We start from the raw sequence: 15,789 nt of genomic DNA on the forward strand, positions 1-15,789 counted from the left end.
CTGCTGCCATGTTGTCATGTTGTGTTGCTACCATGTTGTTGTCATGTTGTGTTGCTACCATGCTGTGTTGTCATGTGTTGCTGCCATGCATGTTGTTGTCTTAGGTCTCTATGTAGTGTTGTGTTGTCTCTCTTGTCGTGATGTGTGTTTTGTCCAAGGCATTTTGCCTTTTGGTAGGCCGTCATTGTAAATAAGAATTTTTTCTTAATTGACTTGCCTAGTTCAATAAATTGCACGCTCTCTCAACTTGAGGTATTGTGTGACAAAACTGCACATTTTAGAGTTGCATTTTATTATCCCCAGAAAAGGTGCACTTGTGTAATGACCATGCTGTTTCATCAGATGATTGATATGCCACACCTGTCAGGATTATCTTGGCAAAGGAGAAATGCTCACTAACATGGATGTAAAAACACATTTCTGCACACAATTTGAGAGAAAGAAACTTTTTGTGCATATGGAACATTTCTGTGATATTTTATTTCATCTCATGAAACATGGGACCAACTCTTTACATGTTGTGTTTATATTTTTGTTCAGTATTGATTGTTCATCACACAAGCAATGGAAAAATAAAAAAATGCTTTTCAACAAAACTTAATTCAGGATTTTTACTGTTGGGTTATGTGTTCGGAGGGTTGTCAAAAGAGGTACCTAAACCCAGGGGTTGAGTGCCCTGTATATCTCAACAGTGTATAAGGTACTGTACTTTTTCCCCATCTGCATGTTTATAATGATATGTTTCTGGAATATTGGAGACGGACAGCAGCAGCACTGTTTTCCCTCCATTACAAAATAAAATAGAATAGAAAAACTTTATTTTTCACCCCCACCAGAATGTAAATTGCCCCATCACGAGCCTACTCAATGAAAGGTGACTGAAAATAGGTTTGGTATTCTATCCAAGGCCCGCTTGTAGAATAGGCCTTGACATTTAGAGATATTTTACAACAGGCTCTTGTAGTGCAGATCGTGACTTTCTGAATAAGGTGTGGAGTATTCCCCTACATACTGTAGCCAATACGAGAAAAGTGACTCCGTCCTACACACACACCCACTATACATCCCACTCACTAAGCCTATTCCTACATGAATAGCTATAGGCACAACTGTAACAGTTAAATAAAAATAAATAAACAGAGCTATTCAGTTGTATTTTGTACAATGTTCGATAATTACACTTGGTTCTACGCCATTATACGGTATATGTTATGCCGTATAATATAATTCTACGTATAACGTAGAATTTGTCAATTTACCTTGACCGCAAGAGCACAATCTGTTGAAATCATTATTGTTGTGTATAGAGATGTGTGTATGTGCTTGTAGTGTGTACTGAAGTCATTCAGGCATGCAGATGTTATGAATTATCTTTATGCAGAAGAGGCCACGCGGAGGCAGTGGTGTGGGCAGTGTTCGAGAGAGAGAGGAGGCAGAGCCCTTTAAAATGGCAAGCAGCGCTATCCCTATGACATGTTTCCCTCTGCGCTCCACGCGTGGTATAGCCTCCAGACTGCGTGGGCTAGTGTGGGTGCAGTAGACGAGTTTCGTATAAAAACCCTGATTCCCGGAGTCTCATATTACGCGCGTCCGCCTCCCTCTGTAGTTGTTTGTATTACTACGACTCCTTCCACCTACTTCGTGTTTTTCTTCAGTAGTATTTCTTAGGAAAGCTACCGTCACTAAAGAAATCTGTTCTATGGTTTTGGCTGAAGAAGATCCCACGATGTCTCGGACTGACGAGGTGCACCGTATAACGGAGAATGTCTATAAGGTAAGAACACACATGCAGCTGTCCATTCATTCCCGCTTCAATAATTCCTCCCTCGATTATTGTTTTCCTAAAGTGGGTTGATGAGTAGAGTCTCGTCAGCTGATGAAACCTGATAAGATTGTGGTTGCTGTTGGATACGTTTTGAACTTTGTTTTAGGCACAGGTCAAGATAAGTATAGGTTACCCTCTATATTCGAATATAACAAATCAAACTTCCTATTTATGTTATATATATATTACAATAGTCGAAACCATTAATAATGATAACGACTTTGGCATTTATGGTGTCCCGGGGAAATGTCCAATTTCACCCCATCCGTCCATAGATGGTCTTATCACGACTCCAAAATGATGCTCTTTTTCTCAGCAGTGAGTGACACATTGCTCGCAGTGACGCCAACAGCCATAGGCTCACAGGGGACAAAAAAACAAGTTCCCCAGTCCAAGTTTAATTTGAATACATCATTTTACTTAAGGATGTGTAACAAAGTGACAGTTTGCCTCGAGGCAGACCAACCTGGTCTCAGAGCATTTCGTATTATTCTGTACGGAAATCCGACACACTCCATTTACTATAATATGGTTCGTTTTGTATGGCATGTGTTAATTTGTGCACTCATTTCGTGTGATATGTTTTGAATTACAATTTGTGTATGGTACGAATTTGCAATGAAAATATGTTAAGAATTGGCTAAATGTACAATATGTTACAAAATGAGCAAAACTTATGAAATGTTACAAATACTAGCGAGGTGGCTAGGCACCTAACATAAGCTAGCTGGCTGGCTAAAGTTAACTAGGCTATGGGGTTAGGGTTAAGGTTAGGATTACGTTTAGGAGTTAGGTTAAAGGGTTAGGCCATTAGGGAAGGGTTTGCTAAAAGGGTTAAGTAACCATCTGTCTTATGTAACCATACAAAACTTAACATATCATACTAATTTCAGTGTTCCAGATTTACATTTACTATGTTACGTCTAGTCTATGAAACCAGGCTGGGCAGATAGGGACAGCTCAAATTGCATGGTATGAGATATTGCGTACCAGCAGTTCTGTCAGCCCACAGGAAGAGGTTAACTGACTTGCCTAGTTAAATAAAATGTGCACTTGAGCAAGGCACTTAACCCTAATTGTTTCTGTATCAGAGCGTCTGCTAAATGACTAAAATGTTTCTAGGCTGGGTAGTATTTAAAAATCAGGTAAAGTTTATATTAAAATAAAAAACGACCAGCTCTCACAGTAGGTGGGGTTCACCCAATAAAGCCTAGCTGCTGGGAGACATCTGTTAGGGGAGTTATAGGAGTCTCCTGTGTTGAGGAGGGATGAGTGTGTTGCAGCGATCAGTGAGGAGGGATGGGTGGCACTCTTTCTGTAATTACCATGTGAGGGTGTTGTTCTGTGTCTCAGAGGAGAAGAACTTGGCAAAATAAACATGTGAGCAAATATAATACAATTCAGAATAGTAGTGTCATGTTACTCATGTTCTCCCTCTGTTATCTTAGCAAGGTGGCTTATTAGCAGTGCTTGACTTGGGCAGGAGCTCAACTGAACTGAGTACCGGCAACTCATATTTTCTACTGTTTGAGTTCCTGCACCTCTTCTAGAATATTAGCTCAAAAGTTACTGCACCTAAATATAAACAGTAGCGACACTCCAAATTAGTATCGGCACCTATTTTAATTCAAGTCAAGCACTGCTTGTTAGAGATTCTGAACTATGGCAGTATTTGATGTTTTTTTCTCTACATATTTTCATCACCCTTTTCACCAAGCTAGAGGAGTTGATAGAGGGAATAAAGGACCGTCCCACGCTTGTTGAGACTCCCCTGTAGTCTAAAACTCCCCTCCTGCCATTTCCACAACAAAGCTCTCCTTTAGCAGAGCCAAGGGTGGAGGTGCTACTTTTGAGACTCACTGCACTGTAAGATGTTCTTGCATTCCAAATGGCACCCTATTCCCTTTGGACCAGGACCCATTGGGAGAAAGATGCCATTTGGGAGTCACGTGTTTTGTCCAAGCAGGCTAGATTTCAGGAAGGGAAGAGAGCGAGGGAGAAGTGCAAAGGGACAAGAGGTTGCACAACCTGTGAAAACTGGTCACTGTTCTCAGTTCTCCCTCTTATGACATAGTCAGATGGTAACCAGAGCCTAGTGGCTGCTAGGATGTAAGTTCTCTCTAGTTGATCTGTCATGGCCAGCCGCTACCATGCAACACAGACAGCACTGAGCTGTACACTCATATACGTACTCTCCTTTTGAGTTTAATTTCTAACACCTAGACCTGACCCTCCACATACCCCTGTAGGTAGACTTTAATGATCGGTGGTGGTGGAGCAGCAGCCTGATGCTGAGACCAGTAGGAGATGTGTTGGGGTTGTTAATGAATGGCCAGGGTGGGGCCATGGAGAGGAATACGAGGAGAGGTGGTAGTCTAATGAGAGAGAGAGCCTTTATGATGGAGTAGTCTAATGAGAGAGAGTGCCTTGATGATGGAGTAGTCTAATGAGAGAGAGTGCCTTGATGATGGAGTAGTCTAATGAGAGAGAGNCCTTGATGATGGAGTAGTCTAATGAGAGAGAGTGCCTTGATGATGGAGTAGTCTAATGAGAGAGAGTGCCTTGATGATGGAGTAGTCTAATGAGAAAGAGTGCCTTGATGATGGAGTAGTCTAATGAGAGAGAAAGCCTTGATGATGGAGTAGTCTAATGAGAGAGATGGCCTTGATGATGGAGAAGATGGCAAGGCCATAAGGCGATCCTGTATTTGTATTTGTTATGGATCCCCATTAGCTACTCTTCCTGGGGTCGAGCAAAATTGAGGCAGTTTATACAATTTTAAAACATTACAATACATTCACAGATTTCACAACACACTGTGTACCCTCAGGCCCCTACTCCACCACATATGTACAGTACTAAATCCATGTGTATGTATAGTGCGTATGTTATTGTGTGTGTGTGTGTATTCATGTGTCTGTGCCAATGTTTGTGTTGCTTCACAGTCTCCGCTGTTCCATAAGGTGTTTGTTTTATCTGTTTTTTTTTTATTTTACTGCTTGCGTCAGTTACTTGATGTGGAATAGAGTTCCATGTAGTCATGGCTCTATGTTGTACTGTGTGCCTCCCATTGTCTGTTCTGAACTTGGGGGCTGTGAAGAGACCTCTTGTGGCATGTCTTGTGGGGTATGCATGGGTGTCCAAGCTGTGTGCCAGTAGTTTAGACAGATGGCTAAATAAGCCGAGAGAGATTGACATGCATATTATTAATATTAGCTCTCTGGGTACATCCAAGGGCCAGCCGTCCTGCCGTGTTCTAAACCAATTGCAATTTTCCTAAGTCCTTTTTTGTGGCACCTGACCACACGACTGAACAGTAGTTAAGGTGCGACAAAACTAGGGCCTGTAGGACCTGCCTTGTTGATAGTGCTGTTCTGCCTTGTTGATAGTGCTGTTAACAAGGCAGAGCATTGCTTTATTATGGACAGACTTCTCCCCATCTTAGCTACTACTGCATCAATATGTTTTGACCATGACAGTTTGCAATCCAGTGTTACTCCAAGCAGTTTAGTCATCTCAACTTGCTCAATTTCCACATTATTCATTACAAGATTTAGTTAAGGTTTAGGGTTTAGTGAGTGTTTTGTTCCAAATACAATGCTTTTAGTTTTAGAAATATTTAGGGCTAACTTATTCCTTGCCACCCACTCTGAAACTAACTGCAGCTCTTTGTTGAGGGTTGCAGTCATTTCAGTCGCTGTAGTAGCTGACGTGTATACTGTTGAGTCATCCGCATATATAGAAACTCTGGCTTTACTCAAAGTCAGTGGCATGTCGTTAGTAAAAATGTTAAAAAGCAAGGGGCCTAAACAGCTACCCTGGGGAATTCCTGATTCTAACTGGATTATATTTGATAGGCTTCCATTAAAGAACCCTCTGTGTTCTGTTAGACAAGTAACTCTTTATCTACATTATAGCAGGGGGTGTAAAGCCATAACACATCATTCTTTTGAGCAGCAGACTGTGATCAATAATGTCAAAAGCTGCACTGAAGTCTAACAACATCCTGTGTTTTGGAATGAGAGGGACAGTCAGTCAGTCAGTCAGTTAATCAGTCAGTGGGGGGATATTTTCCTGATCAGCAGGCTGCATCATTAAAGAGCCCAGCAGGAGAGGGAGAGATGGAGTGGTGGAGAAACGCAGAGGATAGGAGATTAGTAGCTGCACTGGTAATTTGACCCACGGCTGGGGGCCTATTTTTGGGAGACGGATGCTACCTGACGGGGGCTGTAAGTGTGTGTGTGCATGCATGCATACAACTCTTGGGCTGGTAGAGTGGTGTGTGTTTCAGCATGGGTTAATCTCTCTAAGGGCCTCTCTAAAGAAACACTTAGAGGCCTTGATTTGTTCATTAAACACCTGACCAGATGAGTGACAGCTTCTATTACATACCATACAACCAGGTCTGTTACTGAGGGTGAATGTGAAGGAGATGATAAATGTTTAAGCATTTATTTATTTATTCAGTATTTATTCAAGAGCAAGCGCTTTCAATCAGTATCACCTCATGCAGTTAATTCATTGGTCAATTGCATTTCAACTGTATCAGTTTTACATGGCAGATCACATTACAGGTGTATCTAATTAACTAATTGCTCAATCCACATCATAACAGGTATGCTGAGAATGTTCTAGATCTCTCAAACTCAACTCTGGACCTCAAAGCTAGTTCCTCTGCTTGTTTTCATTGTTCCCTTCTAATATGGGACTGATTTCGACCTGGCACACCAGGTGTGTGGTATTCATTATCACGTATAAAACCAGCAGGCACTGACCTTATATGGTAAGCATTGAATACCACTGTTCTAGAGAGTCCATGTTTGAAAGGTGAGCTGTTATTTTAGCACCTGATACTCCCAATTGTTTTATCTTGCTCAAGTTTTATCCTCAGTGTACTTTTCAAGCCTTTAAGTGCACAAGACAATGGCTGGTCTTGTCACAGGGAGGAGGAGGAGAAGAAGACGAGCTGGATGCTTGCAGTGGAGGCTCCTCAGAGGAGGAAGGGGGAGACCATCCTCAGTGAATTTCATAAAATTTGAGAAACATTAAAGTTATCCTATTTAGATAAAACTATACTAAATATATTAATGTCACCAAATAATGTATTAAAACACATTGTTTTGCAATGACGGTCTACAGTAGCCTCAAAAGGACTCAGTAGCACCATGGTGTAGCCGGAGGACATCTAGTTTCCGTCATCCTCTGGGTACATTGACTTCAATTCAAATCCTAGGAGGTCCATAATTCTCACCCCCTTCCATAGACTACCACAGTAATTATGACAACTTCCGGAGGATGTCCTCCAACCTATCAGAGCTCTCTTGCAGCATGAACTGACATGTTGTCCACCCAATCAAAGGATCAGAGAATGAATCTAGTACTGAAAACACATATTGTGTTACTTTTTATTTATTGTGTTTTTATTATTACTTTTTATTTTAGCTTACTTGGTAAATATTTTATTCTTCTTGAACTGCACTGTTGTTTAAGGGCTTGTAAGTAAGCATTTCACGGTTAAGTCTACACTTGTTGTATTCGGCGCATGTGGCAAATAAAGTTTGATTTGATAAGCTACAGCTAGCTAGCACTGCAGTGCATAAAATGTGGTGTGTAGTTGACTCAAAGAGAAAGACAATAGTTGAACAGTTATGAACAAATTAATTTCTTCCAAAATGAAGGAGAAGCAAGAGAGAGCGAGAGCTAGCTAAGTGATCATGCTGTTTGTATGTGGCTGCTATGAAAATTAACTGTTTGCGCATGATCAGGGGTGTATTCATTCCGGGCGATTCAGTTGAAAAACATTTCTCAAATGGAAGCAAACGGAACGAAACGGGAATAAACATACCTGAATATGTCCCATAGAAACTGTCGTTTGCAACTGTTGGACTAATGATTACACCCTAGATCAGCTAGATGCAGGCAAGAGTCACCTTGATTACTAAAAAATGTAATTCAGAGGCTAGGTTGTAGCAACCTCATGATGGGTATAGGGACCATTTGAGTATCATGTAATAGTCTAAACCTATCAATGTTACATTGAACTGGGTGAATGGAATATGAATGACAGTCATCCAATATGCTGTAATAGAAATAATACCATGCTCAGAAAGAAAATTATCATCCGCCCTCATCTTAAATGGCACCGACCGCCACTGATGCTAGCAGATGGTGTATTATTAACAAAGGGATTTATTTCATCAAGACAAGGTGTGAACATCACTCTGTTTGGGAGCTGAGGGGGGGAAATGCTTAGCCATAGCAGTAAATTGTGTGTCATCCCCTGAGAAGCGGGTATATTGGCAGCCTGTCTGTGACGGGGTGCAGTGTGGCAGTGCAGTCTCTCTGAAGACCTTGCTATGGCCTGGCAGCTGCTTGCTGAGTAATCTACAAGCTCGCTCAGACTCCAAGAAGACAAGATGCCGTCTGCAACATTTGGCTGTGTGACTCACACGCAGATGTGTGTGTGCATACGTGTGGGCAGTGTCTCACGACTATATGTGTGTGTGTATGCCTCTGCCTACATACTTGGCTTGGCCCTGAAAGGAGGACACCCCCACCTCCAGACAATCTGCTGTTTATACCTATTACAACCTCTGCACACACACACACACTTCAACATTGTGTGGGTGTGTCAGAGCTTAATCATCCTGGCTCGCTTGCTCAATTGATAGTCCAAGTGAGTATTTCTCTATTAAATTACTTTTTAGCATTTGCCACAGATCGTTGAAACACTTTGAGATAAATGATATAGTTTCAATAGTGATATTTGACCGCTCCATCTCAGTGAGTTATTATTGTGAAATACGTCACTGAATATAATCAAAGCAAAGCTCATGTCTGAATATGGAAAATAATCATAAGGCTACATATACTGTACATATACAGTTGAAGTCGGAAGTTTACATACACCTTAGCCAAATACATTTAAACTCAGTTTTTCACAATACCTGACATTTAATCCGAGTAAAAATTCCCTGTCTTAGGTCAGTTAGGATCAACACTTTATTTTGAGAATGTGAAATGTCAGAATAATAGTAGAGAGAATGATTTATTTCAGCTTTTAATTCTTTCATCACATTCCCAGTGGGTCAGAAGTTTACATACACTCAATTAGTATTTGGTAACATTGCATTTAAATTGTTCAACTTGGGTCAAACGTTTAGGGTAGCCTTCCACAAGCTTCCCACAATAAGTTGGGTGAATATTGGCCCATTCCTCCTGACAGAACTGGTGTAACGGAGTCAGGATTGTAGGCCTCCTTGCTCTGACCCACTGGAATTATGATACAGTGAAATATAAGTGAAATAATGTCTGTAAACAATTGTTGGAAAAATTACTTGTGTCATGCATACAGTAGATGTCCTAACCAACTTGCCAAAACTATAGTTTGTTAACAAGAAATTTGTGGAGTGGTTGAAAAACAAATTTTAATGACTGCAACCTAACTATGTAAACTTCCGACTTAAACTGTATCATACATATGATATATATTATACATATCAAACATATATTATACATTTATACATATCCTACATATCATACATACATGTATCGTACATATCATACATGGATAGGGAAGGTTGCCTCACAGTTATTTTCAGGTCTCTCCAGAGATGTTCGATCGGGTTCAAGTCCGAGCTCTGGCTGGGCCACTCAAGGACATTCAGAGACTCGTCCCGAAGCCACTCCTGCGTTGTCTTGGCTGTGTGCTTAGGGTTGTTGTCCTGTTGGAAGATGAACCTTAAAAATCAAATTGTATTTGTCACATGTGCCGAATACAACAGGTGTAGGTAGACCTTACCGTGAAATGCTTACTTACATAACCAACAATGCAGTTTTAAGAAAAATAAGAGTTAATATAAAGTAAAAAATAAAAAGTGTGGCATTTGATTAGCTGTTCAGCAGTCTTACGGCTTGGGGGTAGAAGCTGATAAGAAGCCTTTTGCACCTAGATTTGGCGTTCCGGTACCTCTTTCCATGGAGGTAGCAGAGAGAACAGTCTATGTTGACTAGGGTGGCTGGAGTCTTTGGCAATTTTTAGGGCTTTCCTCTTGCACCACCTGGTATAGAAGTCCTGGGTGGCAGGAAGCTTGGCCCCAGTGATGTACTGGGCCATACCCACTACCCTCTGTAGTGCCTTGCGGTTGGAGGCCGAGCAGTTGCCATACCAGGCGGTTATGCAACCAGTTGCCATACTAGGCGATGATGCCACTTCGCCCCAGTCTGAGGTCCTGAGCCCTCTGGAGCAGGTTTTCATCAAGGATCTCTCTGTCCTTTGCTATGCTCATCTTTCCCTCGATCCTAACTAGTCTCCCAGTTCCTGCAGAAAAACAGCCCCACAGCATGATGCTGCCAACATGCTTCACCATAGGTGTGGTGCTAGGTTTCCTACAGATGTGATGCTTGGCATTCAAGCCAAAGAGTTCAATCTTGGTTTCATCAGACCAGATAATCTTGGTCTGAGAGTCGTTTAGGTGCCAAAGGCAAACGTCAAGAGGGCTGTCATGTGCCTTTTACTGAGGAGTGGCTTTCGTCTGGCCACTCTACCATAAAGGCCTGATTGGTGGAGTGCTGCAGAGATGGTTGTCCTTCTGGAAGGTTCTCCCATCTCCACAGAGGACCTCTGGAGCTCAGTTTGGCCGGGTGGCCAGTGCTAGGAAGAGTCTTAGTGGTTCTAAACTTCTTCCATTTAATAATGATGGAGGCCACTGTGTTCTTGGGAACCTTCAATGCGGCATAATTTTTTTGTACCCTTCCCCAGATCTGTGCCTCGACACAATCCTGTCTCGGAGCTCTACAGACAATACCCTCGACCTCATGGCTTGGTTTCTGCTCTGGCATGCACTGTCAACTGTGGGACCTTATATAGACAGGTGTGTGCCTTTCCAAATCATGTCCAATCAATTTAATTTCCCACAGGTGGACTCCAAGTTGTAGAAATATCAAGGATGATCAATGGAAACAGGATTTAATTAACTGAGCTCAATTTTGAGGCTCATAGCAAAGTGTCTGAATACTTATGTAAATAAGGTGTTTCTGTAGGCGACGCAAACGTTTGTGCCTTGCATACTCCCTTAAAAGACCTTCGCTTGGAAAACGAGAAATATTACTGTTTGTCCCTCTTGAGACGCCAGAGCAACAACATAGCCAGTATACACTTCCTTAAGATAAATAAAAAAAATCTAATTCATTTTGACGTTTTTGCCAAGGAGGTTTTAGTTGCACAATTTTACATCTAACTAAAATCAGGGTTGGGGTCAATTTCTATTTAATTTCCAATTCCAAATTCTATTCCTTGCAAGCAGAAGAACAGCATCCCGACCGTGAAGCACGGCATCATCATGTTGTGGGGTTACTTTGCTGCAGGAGGGACTGGTGCACTTCACAAAATAGATGGCATCATCATGTTGTGGGGGTGCTTTGCTGCAGGAGGGACTGGTGCACTTCACAAAATAGATGGCCATGAGGGAGGAAAATTATGTGGATATATTGAAGCAACATCTCAAGACATCAGTCAGGGAGTTAAAGCTTGGTCGCAAATGGGTCTTCCAAATGGACAATGACCCCAAGCATACTTCCAAAGTTGTGGCAAAACGGCTTAAGGACAACAAAGTCAAGGTATTGAGTGGCCATCACAAGCCCTGACCTCATCCTATAGAAAATTTGTGTGCAGAACTGACAAAGCATGTGCAAGCAAGGAGGCCTACAAACCTGACTCCGTTACACCAGCTCTGGGCCAATATTCACCCAACTTATTGTGGGAAGCTTGTGGAAGGCTACCCGAAATGTTTGACCCAAGTTAAACAATTTAAAGGCAATGCTACCAAATACTAATTGAGTGTATGTAAACTTCTGACCCACTGGGAATGTGATGAAAGATATAAAAGCTGAAATAAATCATTCTCTCTACTATTATTCTGAAATTTAACATTCTCAAAATAAAGTGGAGATCCTAACTGACCTAAGACAGGGAGTTTTTACTCTGATTAAATGTCAGGAATTGTGAAAAAACTTAGTTTAAATATATTTGGCTTAGGTGTATGTAAACTTATTACTTCAACTGTATATACTGTTACACACACACTTATCAAATAGTTTTCCATACGTAAGTTAAGGCCATGCAACCTGAGTTGAAACCTGAGTGAGGTGCACATGTACAGTACATAAACAGATGCATGCGCCATATATTTATGTGATGGACACTTGATATGGTCACATGATATTGTTGTGGTATGTCACAAAATCATGTTACGACCACACATAACAATATTCATTTTATATATCAATATCTTGCTAAGTCTTGCTAAGTGGATGGATCTCTACAGAAGGTGTAAATGGTACAGCCAAATGGATACTTGCAATATCAGAAATAGATACTTTATAATATTTTACTTATTTAAACTATGTACAAGAACAACATCAATAACAATGTCAGTGATAGACAAGGTAGTTATATGCATACAATCAGGGGTAAAGTGGTGGAGCAGCAGGATCAAAACAAAATAATAGTAGCAGAAACGTATGGTGTGTGTGTCAGGAGAGAGTCATTTGAATAGTTTACTGCGGAGCCCCTAGTCCCACTCAACATGCCTCAGATATCTCTTTTGTCCCACGTCCCACACATGCGGTGACCTCACCCAGCATAACTAGTGCGTCCAGAGATGCAATTTGTCTTATAGTCACTCAATGCCTACATTTACCTACACTGTACCCGCACCCTACCATACCCCTGTCTGTACATTATGCCCTGAATCTATCCTACCATGCGCAGAAATCTGCTCCTTTTATTCTCTGTCCCCAACGCTCTAGACGACCAGTTTTGATAGCCCTTAGCCGTACCCTCATCCTACTCCTCCTCTGTTCCTCTGGTGATGTGGAGGTTAACCCAGGCTCTGAATGTCCCCAGACGCTCTCTTTTGTTGACTTCTGTAACCGTAAAAGCCTTGGTTTCATGCATGTTAACATCAGAAGCCTCCTCCCTAAGTTAGTTTTACTCACTGCTTTAGCACACTCCGCCAACCCTGATGTCCTTGCGTGTCTGAATCCTGCCTTCGGAAGGCCACACAAAATTCTGAGATTTCCTTCCAGTTCTCTGCTGCCAATGACTGGAACGAATTGCAGAAATCGCTGAAGTTGGAGACTTATATCTCCCTCACTAGCTTTAAACATCAGCTAACCGATCAGCTAACCGATCACTGCAGCCCATCTGTAAATAGCCTATCCAATCTACCTACCGCATCCCCTTATTGTTTTTATTTACTTTTTGCTCTTTTGCACACCAGTATTTCTACTTGCACATCATCATCTGCACATCTATCTCTCCACTGTTAATTTGCTAAATTGTAATTACTTCGCTACTATGGCCTATTTATTGCCTTACCACTTCACGCCATTTGCACAGACTGTATATAGACTTTTTTCTATTGTGTTATTGACTAAGTTTCTTTATTCCATGTGTAACTCTGTTGTTGTTTGTGTCGCACTGCTTTGCTTTATCTTGGCCAGGTCGCACTTGTAAATGAGAACTTGTTCTCAACTGGCCTAAATGGTTAAATAAAGGTGAAAAAAATAAAAAAATAAAAATAGAGGCACTGCAGATAGTACTGATGACTGATTCGTCTGAACCACACATGAACAAGGGAATCTATAATCGGGGAGAGCCTGTTTCTGCCCTGCCCTTGACTTTGGTGCAGGGCATGTGATGTCCATAGCAAAACTCCCTAATCTTCTCAAAAATATGTTTGTCAAGCTGTGTCCAGTCCAGGTGGTGCTTGTACAGGCAGACCATTTATGGGAGGAAGTATGTCAGCGTTGCGCAGAAGCTGAAACCTCGTCCCGACAGTCCGAACGCTCCTTGGCGACAACAACACCAGGCTCCAGAGCATCGGAGCTGTAAAACAAGGAATAACAACATAAAAAAAATCGGAAGACATTACAACCCTGCACAACATCAATTCACCTCCCAAGTTTAGATAAGAATAACCACATACAATGCAATGAAAATTATTTTCACCTACAGTGCTGGTACTGCTTGATCTATGGCAGCTGCCTGAAGTACGGAGTCAGGTGTTGTTGCCAGCCATAGCTTTCCACCAGCACCGTACCATCATCTAGTCCAACCAGCTGTGAGATGTTGACCCCTGCCACAGTGCTGTCCTTCACAACACCAGCAATCTCAGACAAAGTGTTCATTCTGGTCTTTCTAAAGCACTGCTTGATGAGGCCTGAGCACCAGCCGGGGGCAAACTTGGTGTGACCTGTGATCAGGAAATGAAGGTTCAGACTGTGGTGGAGCTTGTGCATGGTCCGCCAGGCACAATACCAGAGCACAAACTTGTTCTTGTTTTGGCCACTGCAGTTATCACAATTCAGGTCCACACGTGTTTCCCCAGTTGGTGAAGAAATGGTGCATGTAATTGATGACTGCATTGCTGCCTTTGCTTTCTTGGGCCAGCTCTCTTTTTGTTTTGATAGGAGGCATTAGACCATTCTCCTTGTATGACTGGTGGAGGAGAGTCAGGCGTGTTCTACTGATGCTGAAGACAAATTACAGATACAAATATTTTTGCTTTTTTATACAATAGATGTTCTCTCAGAATGCCATTTCAAATCACTACACCCAGTTCATACACGTAATGTTAGCTAGCCAGCCATCTAACGTCAGCTGGCTAGCGAACAGCAAGCTTTAACTAGCATTACCAACCGATTGTCATAGCTACCTAAAGTTAACCAAATAGGTTCAATGTTAGCTAGCTAACATTAGGCTATAACTAGCAATGCGAAATGGCATTCTGAGAAAACATCACTAACGTTACACACACTTTGTAAACGTAAATGAATGTTAGCTAGCAAGCCAGCCATCTAACCTCAGTTAGCTAACAGCAAGTTTTAACTTGGTCGTTTGTTTAGACATGTAACGTTAATGTTAGCTAGCTAAAATTTTTACTATAATCCCAATCACTAGAGTAACATTACTAGCAATACAAACCGATTGTCATAGCTAAAATTAACCAAGTAAGTTAGGTTCAATGTTAACGTTAGCTAGCAAGCCAGCCATCAAACTCCAGCTGGCTAGCTAACAGCAAGCCTTAACTTGCGATGAAAACAACTTTCTGACAAAAGCTTCTCGACAGACTGCAACCCCTTTCATTAATAAGACGTCCTGTGTCGTTTCCGTTTAGTTTGCACAGCTTGTTTGGCCCGTTGTGTTCCACTGATCTAAAAACTCGGTCAACTTCTTCCATGACAACAACACTGTTGATCGCCGTTTCTTCCCCATCACCGTCATTTCAAAGACTACAATGTCTTCAATGAAAATGTTTTTACCTAAATCAGGGATTTCCTCATCGTCTGATTCATTTTCAGAGTCAGAGAGAGTCAGCATGATACGATGTTCCTCCAGAAAGTAGTCCATCACAACATTTTCCCACTGACCTTTGTCGAAAGCACCTGATAAATTCAGGGCAGCAATGTTATTGAGAGTAGTAGCAACATATTTGCAGTTCTCCATGGCTATTAGTTATATGTATTAGTTATATCTTTAAAAAAACTGCAGTATAAAGGAATATCTACGTATAACGAGCAGCTAATTTTATAGACACAAGATGCTACACCGCAGAACAATCTGAAACTCATCTCTCGGCATGTCCAGCCCACTCATTATCTCAGATAATTAATCCATCTGACAGGTGTGGCATATCAAGAAGCTGATTAAATAGCATGATCATTACACAGGTGCACCTTGTGCTGGGGACAATTAAAGGCCACTCTAAAATGGACAGTTTTGTCACACAACACAATTCCACAGATGTCTCAAGTTTTGAGGGAACGTGCAATTGACATGCTTACTGCAGGAATGTCCACCAGAACTGTTGCCAGAGTATCTAATGCTAATTTCTCTACCATAAGGCGCCTCCAACAATGATTTAGAGTATTTGGCAGTACGTCCAACCGGCCTCACAATC

At 41.6% G+C, this 15,789-nt stretch overlaps 1 protein-coding gene across 4 annotated transcripts in view; it reads left to right on the plus strand.

Moving 5' to 3' along the window:
- Positions 1–1,496: 1,496 nt before the first annotated feature.
- Positions 1,497–15,789, plus strand: part of baiap2b (BAR/IMD domain containing adaptor protein 2b) — a 179,448-nt gene continuing 165,155 nt past the window's right edge. For all 4 annotated transcript variants that reach the window (XM_024008222.2, XM_070448729.1, XM_070448728.1 and 1 more), the window contains exon 1: positions 1,497–1,774. In XM_024008222.2, coding sequence (XP_023863990.1) covers positions 1,700–1,774 — 75 coding nt within the window. In that variant the 5' untranslated portion in view covers positions 1,497–1,699. The remainder of the gene's footprint in view (positions 1,775–15,789) is intronic.

Source organism: Salvelinus sp. IW2-2015, linkage group LG18 (genome assembly GCF_002910315.2).
Source record: "Salvelinus sp. IW2-2015 linkage group LG18, ASM291031v2, whole genome shotgun sequence".
Taxonomy (NCBI): Eukaryota; Metazoa; Chordata; class Actinopteri; order Salmoniformes; family Salmonidae; genus Salvelinus; species Salvelinus sp. IW2-2015.